General features: G+C 38.2%; 1 protein-coding gene across 1 annotated transcript in view; it reads right to left on the bottom strand.

The window, feature by feature from the left end:
• Positions 1 to 19,271, bottom strand: part of ADAM28 (ADAM metallopeptidase domain 28) — a 145,441-nt gene that overhangs the window by 61,924 nt on the left and 64,246 nt on the right. Inside the window, exons 4-9 of the mRNA XM_007458828.1 lie at positions 12,025 to 12,128; positions 7,880 to 7,956; positions 6,319 to 6,397; positions 4,416 to 4,492; positions 2,602 to 2,794; positions 777 to 848 (exon numbers count right to left, since the gene is read on the bottom strand). Coding sequence (XP_007458890.1) covers positions 777 to 848; positions 2,602 to 2,794; positions 4,416 to 4,492; positions 6,319 to 6,397; positions 7,880 to 7,956; positions 12,025 to 12,128 — 602 coding nt within the window. The remainder of the gene's footprint in view (positions 1 to 776; positions 849 to 2,601; positions 2,795 to 4,415; positions 4,493 to 6,318; positions 6,398 to 7,879; positions 7,957 to 12,024; positions 12,129 to 19,271) is intronic.

The raw sequence follows: 19,271 nt of genomic DNA, 5'->3' as shown, positions 1-19,271 counted from the left end.
AAAAACAAAGCACTTCCTTATTTCTCTACCTAAATTAAAGCAGTTTGGAAGAAGAGATGATGTTTTGTCCCCTGAAACACTAGCTCAGTGTAAAGCTCTAAGGAGCTATTGCAGACATATTTTCAGTTAAATACCATGGTTTCCTAAGCTGAGGAGCACTAGTGCAATGAAGAGTCTACTTATTTCAAAAAATATGAGCAGTAAGTGAATTTAGTATAATAAGAGAGGTCAAACTTTTAGGGTCTGAACTAACTCACATTATCATAACACAAAAATTTTCCTTTTGAGAGCACACATGTGGACTTCAGGTTTAGAACAATCAATATATAAAATGCATTCTTATAAAAGAAGATTAACAATGAATATTACCAAAAAATCATCTTTTTCAGAAAATTCTATCCATTAGCTGTTATTTTTTTTATTTACCACTCCCTGATGAGCATAAACTTTAATTTACCAATGATTTAACTACTTAACAGAAGACAAAGTGACAAAGGAATTTAATTGGAAAATAAGCTTAGGGCTCTTAAGACAATGAGAAAGGAGCATTATAGTGCAAAAAAATCAGTTTATGCATATCATATTAGGTGTACGTTCCTTAAAAGGTAAGATCATATCAGTCTAATTATATGTCATATTTCCTAGGTTCAAAACAATCTGTAAAAAAGAATAGCTCATACTCATTATTTTTAAAAACTTATCCATTATTTAATATCTTGCATAATAAATTTATGTAGTATAGCATTTTAAAAGACACATTTATCTGATATAATTACCTCACCATTATCCAGGACCAAAAAATATTCTATGTATTTATTTTGTTCCCAAGCCTTCTGGTCTTTGGATTTCTATAGTAAACATAAGAAAGAAGATTACTAAGACAACATCTTTCTCTGAAAGAGTCATTCTTAAATTTTAAATGAGTAATTTTGTAAGAGTTGGTTGGTCTGGGAATGAAGGAAGACCATATTACCATTTTGACGCTAACTAACCATCCAGAATCATCTATAGACAAGGCTCAGAATGTTATAGGTAGAAGAGACATTGGTGATATTCTAGTCTGGCCCCTTCATTTTTACCAAAGAGTGTAAAGGATTACACAACTGAATGCTAAAAATAAAACCAAAGTCTTCATATTTTTTGAACGGTGGACTTTCTCCACTAGCCTGCTGTGAAATAGAGGCACGTTAACTTCAGCATCCTCCTAGGGTTTTGTTTTGTTTTGGTTGCCTTTTATTCCTATCCCAGTGAATACACCCTCCTTTACCAATGGTGCAAAGCCCAGATCCACCGCGGCACCCAGTCTGTCCTTTTCTTCTCAGACAGTGCTTGATCTCCTTCCCACGCTCCACGCCTCCCTATTTTCAGTTTCTTTCTCTCCACAAAATGGAACAAAAACAAAAAACATGTTTCACAGTAGATTTTTTACTGATCTGGGTTCTTGAACTCTTTAATCCGTAGAAATTGCTAAGAGGCCAGATGAGAAATTCAGACAAGGGTTAGATGCATGAAGTAGGTAGCTACTTGTAACCGTCTGGCCTCTAAAGGCAAAGGCTGGAGATATACATTTGATGGTAATTAGAGCAGAGTTCCTATTTAAATAAGACATAGCACTGGAGGAGATTACCTAGGAAGAACGTGTAGATAAAGTAAAGAATGGGACCCAGTGTTGAGTTACATGAGGCCTCTAATAGTTAGTGGTCCATCAGAGGCGGGATACCAGTGAGAGGAACTGAGAAGAAGTCGCAAAACCAAACAATAAGATGTCATGAGAGCGAGGTTATTTGCACACAGTTATCAAGGAATTGAGACGGAAAGACTAGAGGCCTGTACCAAGCTAAACCAGGAGATCAACGTTCATAGGAACATATAGCTCAGAGTGATTCTCCTGGACTCTTAGGTATCATACCGCTGGTAGAATTTAAACCCATAGCAAATTGAACCCAACAGAGATTCTATTTTATTCAAACCTATTCTGTCCAGTGCTCATGCATTCTGAGAACATGTGTCAGTAGAAGAGATGATTGGATGTGAAGCATATCCTAAAGAAAATGAAGGTAATAATGACAAAGTTTTTGTGTATATATTTTATAGTTTCAAACACAAGCAATACTCATTTTCCTTCTGTGACCAGAAGCTGAATTCCAGGTATGAAAGAATATTCTAAGTTCCTGTGGGAAGATCTGATATTTATTTTGCCCACTGCTATATCCCCAGCACCTATGGCGGTACTTTAAGAAAGATTTATTGAATAAATTCATTCATGGAGAAAGCAGGGTATTTTATCTCAAAGCAGTAATAATACTTTACACCTTTGTCGTATGTTGTAGCATCGTGAAAGCTGCCTGCTTCTAGGAGGCCAGCATTATATCTATGCATCTTTTTAACCCTTGCACACAACATGTTGTTAATAATAGTTGATCCTTACACACTCATTAAATAAATCGTCAATGTACAGTAAGGTTTTAATGTCTCTTTAACCTACTAGTTTCAACAATGACTGTAAAGTTTCAGTCAGTTGGAGCTACTAAGACTGGAAACCAGAGCAGCCAGGATGAGATACATGAGAGCACTGCAAATGAAAAATAAAAGTAGGCATACAAGAAGACTGGTGGCCGACGGGACTGCATTCTGATGAATTTCAGGTACCCGTAACAGGTCATCCATCCCACAGTTGCTGTTAGTCTTCTGTTCATCAGGATCGTGCTTGAAGAGTGCATGTTCCTGTTCATCCTGATTTGTGGGGCTTAAAGGTTCAATGAAATACTTTTGATCTCCCTGACTGAAGTAACCCCTGAAAAACACAAGAATCTAAGCTTCCTAAAAATATTCCAGTTCTGAGCACTAAAGACTTGTCGACTTCAAAAAATGACCAATGCCAAAGCATTCCAAGCTCATGGCAGTAAAATATAGTATAACATTACAGCTGAAGAGACTCTTAGAGATGACCTAAACTTATTTTCTCTATGAGGAAATTGGACTAGTTGGGGAGAAGTAACTACTGCAGTCATATAGCTAACCTGTGTCAGAAGTGGTGCTAGAATGGAAAATTCCTGACTCTCAGTCAAGTGTCCTTCTGATTCTCATGCCTGGTCTGCTCTAAAGATACACCGACAATAAAAGAGACTTTGAAGTCTTATAGATAGAGTTAAAATTCTGAGTCTATCACTTATTATCCGTGATACCATGGGAAAAGGACCTAAACTCACATAGCCTTAGTTCTCCACCTCTAAAATGGGAATAATAATAACTACCTAATAGTATAGTTGTGAAGATTGAAGGAGATAATACATAAGGCACATAATCAATGAATATTACCAATTTCTTCTCGATTCTCTCTGCTAAAGCCCTGAGCTAAGATTCATTTAACCATGAATTAGGGAGCACCCATTATTCATTAGACACTGGAGCAAGGGCAGAAGGTAAAAGGAAAAGAGTCGTGGTCTCTCATCTCATGGAGCTTATGTTCAAATAAGGAAGATGGATGTGGATCAAACAATCACATTTGATCCACAAATATATACAATTATATGATGTATACGTAATACATGCGATTATGGCAGATAATTGCTAGGAAGAAAAAGTCTGAGAATATGTAGCAGGGAGACTGGACTAAGCATACATGGAAGTAGAAGAGTGGATTGGGGAAATAAGTTAGGTGATTTATTGCAATAGTCTGCCTAAAGGATCACGGCAGTTTGGACTAGGATGTGGCAGTAGAGAGAGAATGTAGTGAATAATCTCAGGGAATATTTAGAACATGTAATCAATAGGGCTTGTTAAATGGATAGAAAATGCGTATTTGAAAGGCAAGAAGTCATCAAGGAACCTAGGTTTCTGTATTAGGTGGTTGGTTGACTATATCTTTTATTGAGATAGGAAACACTGGAAAAACGCCATATGAGGGAGAATATCATTAGTTTGATTTGGAGTATATTAAGATTGAGATTTCCTTAAGATATCCAGATATGGAGAGATATGGAGATATGGAAGAGGAAGTGAGATAATGAAGTCTGGGCATCAGAAGAGATATCTTACTGTAGACAAATACATGACAAGTCATTAACATCCCAAAAGAAATGGATGTCATAGGCATGGATTGGACACACTAGAGAGAGTTTAGAGTGAAGAGAGGTGTTCCCATTCCCTAAAGATTCTGACTCTAAAACTGGGACTCAAAAACCTATATTCTGAAAAGAAGCAAACAAACAAAAACAACTCTGCAAGCAATTCAGAGGTGTAATTTACAAACTACTACCAAGAAAAGCCATGTTCCCTTCAAATTTCAAAACTTTTGAGTCCTTAGAATTCATACTCAACTATAGTATAATTTATTATATTTGAGATTCTTTAGGTAATTAACACACACACACACCCATCATCACAGATACATACAAACCATTATGAAGCCTTACCTTAGACCCCTACATGTGCTGATACTAGCATCAGAAACTTTTTCATTAATGATGTGTCCTTGGTAATAACAGTCATCCTAGAGAAAAGGGAAAAGGGGTTTGACAAAGGAAAAATGTTCATGTACTTTAGACCCGCTACTAAATTTGAATTTGAAATCTTGAAACAAGATCTATAATGTTTTCAAATCATTTTATGCTGAACAACAACAAAAATTTTTTTAAATTTCTTTTCTTTTTTTTTTTTTGGCTGCATCGGGTCTTAGTTGCAGCACGCAGGATCATCGTTGAGGCATGAAGGATCTTTTGTTGCGGCATGCTGGCTTCTCTCTATTTGTGGTGTGTGGGCTCTCTAGTTGAGGCACGTGAGCTTAGTAGTTGTGGCATGCAGGCTTCGTTGCCACACGGCATGTGGGATCTCAGTCCCCCAACCAGGGATCAAACCCTCATCCCCTGCATTGGAAGGTGGATTCTTTACCACTGGACCACCGGGGAAGTCTCCCTAAAAAAAATTTTTTTTAAGCAGCCTTTTGTGGTTAAAATCTTTACTATTTAGCTAATGATCCCACATGCTTAGGGGGCATTAACTAAACACTGTTGTAAATTTTGTTGTTGCAGAAGGAGGATAACAGGGATGAATACAGTCTGGGAAAAAAACAACTCACAGGTATAAGTTTAAAACCTGAGCCCCCAAAACACCAGACATTCATTCTTTCCCTTGGCTAATTGCTCATTAAATTTTCCTAACACTGATGAGCTCTTTCCAATGAATGGATTATTCATTTTGTGCTGTTATTTCTTGATTTATCCAAAGAGTGCCACCAGACTAACTAGATTAGTTTAACATCCCTGTATCCACTCGAAGCCAAGTGCTCAGTCTTAGCACTTTTCCACATGGATTTACTTCAGTCAAATTCACCCTTCTACTTTGGAACAGGTGAGGTATTGGCCCGCATAAACCTCTGTGCATTGCTATGGAAGAAAATGCTTGAAAAACTTCCTCAGAACAGACGGCAAGGATAAAACACTCCTCATACCACTTCATCCTGTCTTCTCTGAATAAGAGTCCAGAGTGGAAATTATTTACGGAAAACACAGAATTCTACAATTCTACCATTGAGGAAACAGTCTTAAGTTTGAGAGACTACATGATCCTGAGAGGTGATTGGCACTGAATAAGAACACCAGATACATTTAATTCTCTACTTTTCCAATGAAAATAAGAAGCTCTTTCTGCCCACTCTCCTACAAGGAGTCCTTAAAGCCTGGAGAGGGTTACCATGGTGGTCAAGGAATACATTTGTTCTTGTCAAACTGTAAAAATGTTAGAGGACCTATTAAGAAATTACTACTGTTTCTGTTTTGTAAATAAGTTCATTTGTATCATTTTTTTTTAGATTCCACATGTAAGTGGTATCATACGGTATTTGTCTTTCTCTGTCTGACTTACTTCACTTAGTATGATAATCTCTAGGTCCATCCATGTTGCTGCAAATGGGATTTTTCATTCTTTTTTATAACTGAGTAATATTCCATAGTATATAGGTACCACATCTTATATACACTACTATATATAAAATAGATAATCAATCAACAAGGACCTACTGTATAGCACAGGGAACTCTACTCAGTATTCCATAATAAGCTATACGGGAAAAGAATCTGGAAAAGTACAGATATATATACATGTATAACTGAATCACTTTGCTGTACACCTGAAACTGACACAATATTGTAAATCAACTATACTCAAATATAAAATAAAAATTAAAGAAAAGAAATGACTACTGTGAAAAAAACATCGTTGCCATAACACCATTTCACTTTCACTAATTGGCAATGACACTGCTTCTGAGTGTGTGGGTCACACGCCAATTAGCAATGAATTTAGGATACTCTGTCTTACCATGATCTGTGGGCTCGTGGTGACCTCCTTTCCAGTGGGATTATAATATGTTTCCGTGTAGCCCGGTGCAAGGAGACCCCTGAGGGTGGGAGGAAAATGTCGTGTTTACTCATGCTAATTGCAAAGTCCAGTGATCAAAGCGAGAGCTTTCCCTGGGTGTGGAGAAAAGTTTTACCTCTTAGCCCCTCAGGGCAAATCCAAGCGTGAAAGGGATGCTTAAACTGAAGAGAGTGGGAAGGGCAGGGACATTCCTGAGTAGTGTGGAACAATGTCTGTTTCCTCATCAGACTCTGCCTGTTTGTCTGAGGAGAGATTTGAGGAAGAAATAGAACTGAGTAGGGCAAAGTTGATAAAAATGACTGAAAAGAGCAATGTTCTTCCCCACAGCTAAGGATGACTGCCTTTTTCACCCAGTCCTTGTCAGTTACCAGTAACTGTTAACAGTTGCAGCAGTGGAAAGTGTATTGAAAATTGGCTTGCACTTGGTAGTTTGGGCTCTTTCAGCATTCTCACTGAGCTTCTTAACGTTCTTTCAATTATCCACCAGCAAATAGGAGTCTGAATATATTTTTAAAAGAGGCAGGGCAAGGAGAAAAGGAAGTAACTAATATGTATTCTATACCATCTCTATCCTGGCTGCTGGGATAGACCTATTACACATATCATTTAATCATTTCAACAATCCTACCAGATAAATATTACTCTCCTTATTTTTCAGATGAGATTAAACAGTTCAAGTGGCAAAGAATCCTATCCAGATTTGCCTGAATTCAAAGCCTGTACTATTTCCATTGTACCACACTGTTTCCAAACTCTCGACAGTTGTGGCTTTTTGCAAAAGGTGATAGTCTATTTGAGGGTGAAAAAAAATCTCGTTGCCCTATACTGAACAATTGAGGGATTAAAAAAGCTTGAAAGCATAGAATTAGGAAGAAACTACTTTGGATATAGTCTAGATATAGGATGATCAAGATCTGGGTGAGAGCTGAGGTAGTGAAATTTGAAAAAGAATGTTGAATTTCAATGAACTGAATGAAGAGAATGAAGGAATACAGGAAAACGGAGGGTTAGTGGTTGGCTGGGTAGAAACAGCGTTGGCGTTGCAATCAGGGGACCCTGATTCAGTTTTTACCACTGACTTGTTTTTTGGCCCTAGAGTTTATTTAACTTATGTATGTCTTGTTTTTCTGATGAAAATAGTTGCAAATTTTTTTAATATCTAATCTTTCAGTGTTAAACTAACAAAATGCAGTGATGCATGGGGGAGACTTAAAAATCTATGTGCTGTTTCATAGAAGTTGATAAAATATACGTCTGCTCGCACCTCGTTCATTGTGTTTTATGACCTCAACTAACAGAACACTAGTAAACTGTTACCTCACTCAGTGTCTCTACTGCTTCAGTACAAACAAATACTCGCGGAAGCCCTTGGGTCACTTGAGAGTAAAAGATGATTAGCCAAGGTTTGCGGGAGTCATAAGTAGTAACAGACTCAGTTATCACACTTGCCACATGCTAACTGGCTGTTGGTGAGGATAGTATCAGAAGTAAAGACTCTTACTTGTTTTTCTTCAAGTAAAGCACTGCGGTTTTTCCATTAACTGTCATTTCATACTTCAATTCAGTTTCAAATTTTTCCTGCAAAAATGCACAAACACTTACTGGTGATTAAAAACATACACACACAGATTCATTTGGCTATGTCCATCTGTCTCAACGTTAGAAAGCAATGCCTGCTTTTCTTTAACAGTGGTCTCTATAATTCCAAATGTCTGCTTCCGCCTCTTTTAACAAGTCAAACAACTGCCAACTGAATAGACAAATTATCCGAGACCTTTATACAAACCCATCTATCCATCCAGGCAGCCTCACATTCTACAAAGAGGATGTGAGTGTGGGTTATATGCCAGGCACTGTTAAGTTCTGGAAACTGGCCTCTGAGCAGGAAAAATGGTACTGACTGTCAGAAAGCTTATAATATTGTGGAAAGACAGACAATAGAAGTGAGTTATATGATAAGGGGTATGAATCTGGAAGCAGGGTAGGATGTCTAACGTCTTAAGGGCAGGGAAAGACTTTCCTGAGGAAGGAACGTGTCAGCTGAGATATGAATTAGCCAGGTGACACAGGGTGGGGAAGTTATTTGAGAAGAACTACTACGCACACAGACCCAAAGACCCGCAAGCCTCTCAACTGATGATTTGGTCTAGAGGTCCTCTCAGTGCTACATGGAGGGCAGAATATGGGCAAAATAACATGAATCTGTACCCTAAGGCAGGAAGAAGTCATCAGGAAGAAAACATAGTCTCGGGTGTTCAGAAAGAGAAGAAAATGTCACTTCTAGTAAACTGTGTGGAAAAGGAGAACTATTTTAAGTTTAGATTTATATATACAGGAAGAGATAGAGAGGTCTATACAGAAGAATTTTAAAGATGTTATCAGGTACTGAATTCTGACTCTGTCCTATAAAACAGCGTTATTAGCCATGGTGACACGTAATATCTACCAATTCACTGGGAAGTACCAGGACATTGTTGTTATTAAAGAGATCCAATATGGCAGAGCAAACGTGATAGAGCACCAGTTATTATGGACTCAGTGACGCTTCCACTGCTGTGTTACACCTAAGGTCAAGCTTTCTTGTCTCCTCCCTCTCCTGAAGGAGACAAAAGGACCTGAGCTCATCCAGGGACAATAGAAAGTTAGAGCCAAATGAGAAGGAAATCCAAATAAGAGGGGATATATGTATACATACAGCTGATTCATTTCGCTGCGCAGTATAAACTAACACAATATTATAAAGCAACTATACTCCAATAAAAATTTTAAAAAATAAAATAAAATTGTTGATTAAAAAAAAAAGAAAGGGGCTTCCCTGGTGGCGCAGTGGTTGAGAGTCTGCCTGCCGACGCAGGGGACACGGGTTCGTGCCCCGGTCCGGGAAGATCCCACATGCCGCGGAGTGGCTGGGCCCGTGAGCCATGGCCGCTGAGCCTGCGCGTCCGGAGCCTGTGCTCCGCAACGGGAGAGGCCACAACAGTGAGAGGCCCACGTACCGCAAAAAAAAAAAAAAAAGTTAGAGCCATCTGGTCAGAGTATTGCGCAGGGATTTGCCATCTCCAACGTCAGTTATTTCAGCCAAAATTTCCTTTAAATTTTCAGTTACTGAAGTGTGTCTCGTGTCAAAAATTTCAGACTATAAATATCCTACACTGTGGGTCTAGATGAGGGGAAGCTGCTATAATTCAGTTCACTTTCCTGAATAACAGGAGCTGGAAAAAAGCCTGAGGGTTGAAAACAAACGTCATGGGGAACTGTTGTCACGACTTCTTGTTCAGGCTTAAGAAAGGCCAGATGAGATGAAAATATTAGGAGGATACCAGATATGACCGTCCATACAGAAGAGCCTTCCAGATATCTGTTTTCTGTCAGCAATGGATTTTAGTAGATTTTCAGAGAAAATATTATTTGGAGATTGTTTCAGAAAAGATAATTGGGTAATGGGAGTTTTAGCCAATACTATCATAGAGGGTACGGATGAAAGAAAACAGCAAAGAAGAAAACCAGAGACTATACGAAAGAGGGTGCGCTGGGTAATGTTATAAGTGTACTTCTCAAGTAGAAAAAGAAGCTCATGGTGGAGAACAATGCCTGCTAATAAGAAGTGTGTCTTTTTTGTATTCTATCTAGGTTCTGAGCTATGGGCTGGGAGAGGAAATAGGCACCTTGATTTGGAGAGCTTCCGCTAGAAGGAAATGATTTGGAGCCCACTGAGTAAGATTAACTGGGCACAGGGACATATAAATAAAAATTTCCTCCAGGAAACACCATGGGTAAGGTCTAGTGGGTGGATTGGGACGGTTAGAGTCCTATATGGTTCTGAGATGGAAACAGAACTGTAAAGTCAACATGATGCCTGTGAATACACAAAGGAAACCCTGTAGCCCAACTATTGTGATAACATACAGTAATCCGAGGCCTCTGAAAGCCTTGGTGGACCTAGCTAAGGCCTGACATTGTTCCCAATAGGGGAGGCATTGTGATGCCAGATATTCTGTTTTAAGGCATGGACCAACAGCAAGAGGATTTTGGCCTCTAAGGAAGCATGTGATCTGAAGACTGAATCCTAGAAAGAATAATGACCACCTTTAGAATGTAAGTTTCAACATCAGGGACCTTGACTGAGAATGTGTTGACTACACATCTATGCAGGTTTATAGGAAATGTATTCCACTTACACTCATTCATTTGTCTATTTGTTTATTTGCTCACTTATTCAACAAACGCTTATTCAGGTCTCCTTATGCCATGTGTGTAAAATACAATCAAGAATACAATCATGAATCAAATCTTTAAGATTCTGCCTTGGCTGTTAGTGCCTCCTCCAGAAAATGTTTCAGAGGATTACTTCATTCTAGCTCAAATCTTAAGTAATGTGGCCAGGTGTGAGGAAGTCAGAAAGATGGGCCATGCTCTTGGCATACCTGACAGGTAATGTTGGTGCCTTAATTCTCTGGTCCAGCAGAGGGCACAGTGGTATAATAATAAGTACAAGAGTCATCCTCTTCACTGCCTTGAGAAGTGATCAATCCAGACTGAGATCTATGTAGATACAGGGATCCCCTCTGTCCCATGCTCTCTAAATTCTAAATGTTTCAAGTAATTGCTAATCAATTATTTGCACAAGGAAGACCAAGAGTCTCAACACAGAAACCATAAAGTTAATTTCTAGGAACTTTGCTTTTACCTCAAAATATTCAGTGGGAAATGTAGCTGGCATTTTTAAGAGACTGCCAGAAAGCATTTGAAGAAAGCCATATTGACAGGGAATCCAATGCATATGGGTCCTATATAAATTTAGCAGAAACATTTCGTTGAGAGACAATTATTTTGGGAAACAGAGCCTACTCTGGGTTCTGTTGCTATACATGTGTTTGCTTTAGAAAAAATAATTTGTGAGGAACTTTGTCCAGTTGGGGAATATGAGCTTCCAGTGAGTTTCATCTTACAATAGGTAGATGTAAAAGTTTTCATTTATGTCTCATTTATTTGTATTTTCCTGGCTCCCAGCAGAAGACTTCCAGGTGTAGGTAATTAGAAAATTGCTGTGGAACGAATCATCATGTTTTAGCTTTCCTCTTTTGACTGAGAACGTGTGTTTTGTCAAGTGGTAAGAATTCTACAAACTTTAATAGCCGACTCTTTTGAAAAAACAGGTAAATTTTATGTTCAATTACAGTAATTAATCCTAATTTACTACACATATATGCATTTATTCACCCACAATATTTTATTTTTAGCTTCAATGTTAGGGTTCATGGTTTTGTTTGTATGTGTGTGTGTATAGATGATAGATAGATAGAGATATATAGATAGATAAAAGAAGTTGCATCAAATTCTTTAGAAGTAACAGAATAAGTTATAAATTACCATAAATAAAGTTTACCCTCTGTGTGACCTTGGACAGTCAGTTTATTTCAACTGCCAGAACTTTAAAATCAAAATAAAGCTAATAATAGAATGTTGGGTTATCGTGAAGATTAATAAAGATAAGACAGGTTAAAAGACACAAATGTGTGTATGTATATATACAAAAATATGTATATATATCTACATATTAAATATAGTTACATATATGCATATGTGTGTGTGTGTGTGTGTGTGTGTGTGTGTATTCAAAATTCTTTATTAAATCAAAAGCTGTACCTGTTGACCTGGATCCTTGACCTCTCTTTTATGCAGTGGATGAAGTCTTCTGGGATAAACCAGTTCATAGTTTTTCACTCCAGGGAGTTCTTTTATAGAATTTACTGAGCAAAAAAAAAAAAAAAGTTAGAGAAGATTCAGCTAAGCAGAACTAACATAGGCTGTTCGGTAGTGGTCATGTTGATTGCGTTTCTGATGAATGATGCCACACGCAGGGGCTTTAACTGAGTTATGTGAGAGAGTTATACAAGTGCAGACACCAGAAAAGATCAACAAAATCAGAAGCCCACTCTTCCTCTCAGATCTTTCATCTATGTCTTCAGATATTTTCCCACTGAAAGTTTACCTGTGTTTCTCAGCTGAGTGAAGGTATTTCTTTGGAATTTTCCCACGCTTCTCTTTACCACTTTGTGTCCCCTAGGGGAAGGTAGCAAACAGTACAGGCAAAAGCCAGGACAGGAGAACAGAAGCCAAACTAATCCTCTAAGAACCTAATCAGTGTCAGAATAATCAAATTGAAGCACTCTGAAACTACACAGTGTCATAAAAATGAAATAACTAATGGATGCCATTTCAGATTCTAATATATTTTTCTTGGGTTTTCCAACAGCAATATTTTACACTAATGAAAGAAACGAAATCAGTAAGAAAAGGCTCCAATATCAGCTCCACAGAATGGGCTGACTTTTGCAGTACAGACATACCTTCATTTTTTAATACAAAACATGAAAAATATGAAACTTGGAGAAGCAATTAGAACACTAGGACTGGCCTGGAAGGAAAACTTCTGAACCTGCAGTTATATTGAAAGAGAATTGGAAAGATTCAACCTACTACTGGCATCTTGAATTCTCATTTTAATGTTGTTTCTAGAAGTTATTTTTTTTAGAGAAATTCAGTTTTCCCAAAGCTGATGCTGAATTTTCTATTTTCTTTTTTATTTGCCCACTTGGTCCAGTCCCTGCTCTGTATAAAGAAGTGCCTGAGGAAATGTCAACAGACCAGCTCTTTAGAGGTTAAGGGGCTACAGATCCACAGAGAATGTAGGTACAAGGGAACAGGGATCCACAGGATGGCCCCAACCCAGCAGTTTCCTAACTGGAACTGGAAAGGCTTTAAATGACTAGAGGGTAATTCTAGCTCATTAAAATAGGCAAACCTAAGTTCTATGGTAACATAAATTTATGTGATGGGGTTGATCTTTTAGCAAATAAAACAGTATTTTTCATTAGTCACTTTGCATGAATGTACACTTATCCCAGTGATGTTCCAGAGAATTTTTTCAAAGTTTCTTCAGAAACTAAAGTAGAAACTTTTCAAAATTCCTAGTGATATCAATTTCTTTTATCATTTTAGGATGGCTTTCATTCTTCTGACCATTCAAGAGCCATTTGCATATCTAACTTTGAAGAATAGAAAAAGTGATTAAATTTGCTAAAAGCTCACTGGGTCAAAAATGGAGTGTTAAAGTGATGAAATGGCGTTTCTTTCACTGGCTCAAGATTTACTGTCAAAAATAATTCAAAAACACTTAAAGCCATGGCGTCAACACTAGACTACATTAACTTTGGGTTTAGTTTGGGTTTTTTAATTGTGAAAAGAGGGGGCAGATTAAATGATCTTTAAGAACAGTTCAAGTAGTCTACAACTTTATGCAAATAAATACAGAATCTCCAATGATCTCTTTGAATAGGTGACGGTCATTTTAATAATGTTCTAATCAGAACCTTGTGATAAAATGTCTCATTACAGAACTGAAAGCATTTCCACTAAGGTCAGGAACAAGACAAGGTTGCCCACTCTCACCACTCTTATTCAACATAGTTTTGGAAGTTTTAGCCACAGCAATCAGAGAAGAAAAGGAAATAAAAGGAATCCAAATCGGAAAAGAAGAAGTAAAGCTGTCACTGTTTGCAGATGACATGATACTATACATAGAGAATCCTAAAGATGCTACCAGAAAACTACTAGAGCTAATCAATGAATTTGGTAAAGCAGCAGGATACAAAATAAAACAGAAAGATAGATCAATGGAATAGGATAGAAAGCCCAGAGATAAACCCATGCACATATGGTCACCTTATCTTTGATAAAGGTGGCAGGAATATACAGTGGAGAAAGGACAGCCTCTTCAATAAGTGGTGCTGGGAAAATTGGATAGGTACATGTAAAAGTATGAGATTAGATCACTCCCTAACACCATACACAAAAATAAGCTCAAAATGGATTAAAGACCTAAATGTAAGGCCAGAAACTATCAAACTCTTAGAGGAAAACATAGGCAGAACACTCTATGACATAAATCACAGCAAGATCCTTCTTGACCCATCTCCTAGAGTAATGGAGATAAAAACAAAAATAAACAAATGGGACCTAATGAAACTTCAAAGCTTTTGCACAGCAAAGGAAACCATAAACAAGACCAAAAGACAGCCCTCAGAATGGGAGAAAATATTTGCAAATGAATCAACTGACAAAGGATTAATCTCTAAAATTTACAGGCAGCTCATGCAGCTCAATAACAAAAAAATAAACAACCCAATCCAAAAATGGGCAGAAGACCTAAATAGACATTTCTCCAAAGAAGATATACAGACTGCCAACAAACACATGAAAGAATGCTCAACATCATTAATCATTAGAGAAATGCAAATCAAAACTACAATGAGATATCATCTCACACCAGTCAGAATGGCCATCATCAAAAAATCTAGAAACAATAAATGCTGGAGAGGGTGTGGAGAAAAGGGAACACTCTTGCACTGCTGGTGGGAATGTGAATTGGTTCAGCCACTATGGAGAACAGTATGGAGGTTCCTTAAAAAACTACAAATAGAACTACCATATGACCCAGCAATCCCACTACTAGGTATATACCCTGAGGAAACCAGAATTCAGAAAGAGTCATGTACCAAAATGTTCATTGCAGCTCTATTTACAATAGCCCGGAGATGGAAACAACCTAAGTGCCCGTCGTCGGATGAATGGATAAAGAAGATGTGGCACATATATACAATGGAATATTACTCAGCCATAAAAAGAAACGAAATTGAGCTATTTGTAATGAGGTGGATAGATCTAGAGTCTGTCATACGGAGTGAAGTAAGTCAGAAAGAGAAGGACAAATACCGTATGCTAACACATATATATGGAATTTAAGAAAAAAAAATGTTATGAAGAACCTAGGGGTAAAACAGGAATAAAGACAGAGACCTACTGGAGAACAGACTTGAGGATATGGGGAGGGGGAAGGGTGAGGTGTGTTAGGGCAAGAGAGAGACATGGACATATATATACTAACAAACGTAAGGTAGATAGCCAGTGGGAAGCAGCCGCATGGCACAGGGATACCGGCTCGGTTCTTTGTGGCTGCCTGGAGGGGTGGGATAGGGAGGGTGGGAGGGAGGGAGACAAAGAGGGAAGAGATATGGGAACATATGTATATGTATAACTGATTCACTCTGTTATAAAGCAGAAACTAACACACCATTGTAAAGAAATTATACCCCAATAAAGATGTTAAAAAAAAAAAATTACATCACAAGTTCCCTCAGTCACTTACTTCTTGTTGTTATAGAGCTCATCACTGGGCATCTTTTATTTCTGTTTAATTAATTTTTGGTAGAGGAAAATAATAATGTTAGTTTTAAAACAATAAGCGAGGTTCAAAAGCCTAAAGGAACAGTAAATCAGTCATTTTCTTTCCATTGAGTGAAAATTTTCCTAATTATCATAATTATTTCAAAATAATAAGATGCCAAGAGTAAGAAAATTACTCTTGCCAGAAATTAACTGATGGTAGCAATTCCGTACAGTCTCCTGTTACTCTCTAAGTACACCATAAGGCACCCGCATGCTGTCTGGTGGACTGTGTTCAATCAATGCAATAAGTCCCATTAATATGGAGCTCATGAAGCCATATATTCAACCAACATTGCAACCGGAGTAACTCTTCTAAAAATGCTGCATGAAACACACATTATTCTGATGGGAAATATTAGTCTAAACTGCCCTCAGTTCATAAAATAATAACTACCCAACTAATTCTTTTTCTAAAAGCAGAAAGGGATAACACTCACATGCTCCCTTCAGAAGTGGTGAGAAGGGGACAGGCCAATCCAACCAACACAAGTTTTCTCTGATATACACATTGATCTCCATGCCTCTAGTTAGTATCTAAATGCTAATGTCTCCCAACTGACTATGAAATATGGAGTCTAAACATGTAAATCAGTGGAGAAATTTCTTTCCAACTCTTTGTTTGATGGCCAAGCACTTCCAAATGGCAACCAAAACAAATCAATGAATAAACTAAACCAGGATATTTTTTAAAATGCCTCCAGCAACCTCTCACTTTCTTCAGTGTGAAGTGAACAGATTTCCAGCTTTTCACATTCTTACAACAGGGTACATTCTCTAAAGATAACAGATAGAATTTCCCTTAATGGCCCTTCTTTTTCTGAAACCAAGAAGGCCCTGAAAGAATGAGATTTGAGATACAACAAATTATACAGCAGTTAAAGAGAGGCAATAGACCTAAGTGTTGTTTGGCTCATTCATCCTAAGGCGTGATGGTGCAGTCTCCTCCCAGCTGTATAACAGCAGACTAATTATTTTGAGGCCTGTGGAACAAACACAACTAACTATCATCCAGGGATTACACAAATCTGAGATGAAACACAATATGTTTCTACTAATTCACTTTAATACTTGCTTTTCTCTCTCCCACAGAACTCACAGGATGGATTAGTTTTGACTAGCAAAACCGGATCAAGAAAAAGAAAACTCTTATTTGGCTTTGGGTTAGATAATTATTTTCACTGTTTATTAGTTTTAGAAAAGTGAAATCTTTGGGGGGGGGTACTTTTAAACACTTTTTATTTGGCAATAATTTCAAATGTATACAAGAATTGCAAGAATAGGAATAGTACAAATAACGTCTTTATATCCTTCACCCAAATTTACCTAATTCACAGATTTACCCTTTTGCCAACATGTTCATGAGTGACAAAGTATTCTTGTAATCCACCAATATTTTGAGGTTGTTGTCACTGAGATTTTGAATATTCTCAGTCTCTCACATATATACATTTGTGTATGTACACATACATATGTATATAAATATACATACACATACACACAATTTTTTCTAACCATTTGAGGATGAGTTACATTACATACATCATGGTTCTTTACCCCTACAAACTTGAGTATTTCCTAAGTACAAGAAGATTCTCTTACACAGCCATAGCACAGCTCTCAAATTTAACACTGAGCCAGTACTTTTATCTAATCTACCATCAGTATTCCAGTTTTGTCAATTGGCCAAATAATATCCTTTATAGCATTTTCCCCATTCCAGTGCAGGATCCACTCTAGGGTCAGGTATTTTATCTAGTTTTCATGTTTGTGGCCTCTCCCGTTGTGGAGCACAGGCTCCGGACGCGCAGGCTCAGCAGCCATGGCTCACGGGCCCAGCCGCTTCGGGCATGTGGGATCTTCCCGGACCGGGGCACGAACCCGTGTCCCCTGCATCGGCAGGCGGCCTCTCAACCACTGCGCCACCAGGGAAGCCCTCTTTACTCTCTTTTAATCTGGAAACTTCTCACCTTCCTTCCACCCTCCCTTCATCCTTCCTTCCAACCGTTTTCTTTCTTTCTTTCTCTTTCTTCCTTCCTCTATCTCTCTTTCTCTCTCTGCCTCCCTCCCTCTGTCTTTAGAAAAGTTAAATCTTGTTGACAAGATTAATATACCAGACATTAGTCTGGATGGCTACTTTATTTTTTAATGTGTTTGGAGCCATTTTAGAGTTTAGCCCCTTTGTACATAATACTAATATTTCCATTTTTCTTCAAATCTGTTCAAAACTATTGAAAGCAATGTCTTTTCAAACTAAACACATGATGTTAAGCCCTGAATCAGGGTTTATGCAATGACATGGACTTAAGTTCTGGGATTCTCTGTACCCCATCAAGCTACCCCATCAAACTATCTGGTGATTTTAAACTTCATGCAGTAAGAGTGAGTACAAACACTAAAGGAAAAAACACATCCTAATTATGTCTATCACTTTGGCTCTAAAGATCAAATTACGTATACTCTTTGGGGTCTTCCAGTCGACTTATGAAGACAGGAAGAAATTGCAATTTGAAATAAAATAATTTCAAAAAGTACTGTACCCCCTGGATATTCTATTGAAGTAAAGAAATTTCTCCTTACTTCTTCACCCCCAAGCACCTGTCACATTTAAAAATTTTTTTCCCTTTCCTACAATGAAATCTTGTAAGTTATTTTTCTCAGGGGATTGTAAAGCTCATTACAAACAGTTGGCCTGATTTGACCTCATTTTAAAATTTCGCATATGTAAGAACTGGTCAGGAGTCATGGTTGGAGGGGCACATACTTATTCTCTGGATGATGAGGGCAGAGAAACAAAAAAAGGAGGAGATGGGAAAATGGAAATTGCTTTACGTCTTACATTTCAGTGGGTATTTCATTTCAGGGTTATTTCAGGGACCGTGGAGACATTCCTTTTTTTCTTTTTTTGGCTGCGTTGGGTCTTGGTTGTTGCACATGGGCTTTCTCTAGTTGTGGTGAGCAGGGGCTACTTTTCATTGTGGTGCATGGCCTTCTTATTGCCGTGGCCCCTCTTGAGGGGCACGGGCTCTAGGCTTGTGGGCTTCAGTAGTTGCGGCACACGGGCTCAGTAGTTGTGGCACGTGGGCTCAGTAGTTGTGGCTCACAGGCTTAGTTGCTCTGCGGCATGTGGGATCTTGCCAGACCAGGGCTCGAACCCGTGTCCCCTGAATTGGCAGGCGGATTTCATTCTTGAAAATACACAATGGAAAATAAAAAAGAGGGGGCAGCTTTCTGTTCCAGATGGAAGATAAGGGAAGGCAGCTTTCTGTTCGTCCCCCCATCCTCAAAAAAGCCACTTCAGAACCTCTGTCCCCTTCTCACCAAGTATTCAGAGATGTCACACTTTGAGACATGACCTCTAAAAATGTTTTGTCTCTTGGGGCAAATGATGTGAATGCAAAGACAGGAGAACAGAATCAGTTGGTATGCCCAAATTCACCGAAAAGGTTATAATGTGGGTGGACCGCACTGATAGCTATGTTATTCTGTTAACAGATCCAGCTTGATCTTTATGCTGTTGGGTAAGGCTAGTACACAAACATTTCTTATGTTTCAACCAAGCAAAGTGTCCCAGAGAGTGTTCAGTGATCCTACTTTTGGAGAATGTA

The sequence above is a fragment of the Lipotes vexillifer genome, unplaced genomic scaffold (genome assembly GCF_000442215.2).
Source record: "Lipotes vexillifer unplaced genomic scaffold, Lipotes_vexillifer_v1.1 scaffold484, whole genome shotgun sequence".
NCBI lineage: Eukaryota > Metazoa > Chordata > Mammalia > Artiodactyla > Lipotidae > Lipotes > Lipotes vexillifer.
This window is presented reverse-complemented; position numbering and strand designations above follow the sequence as displayed.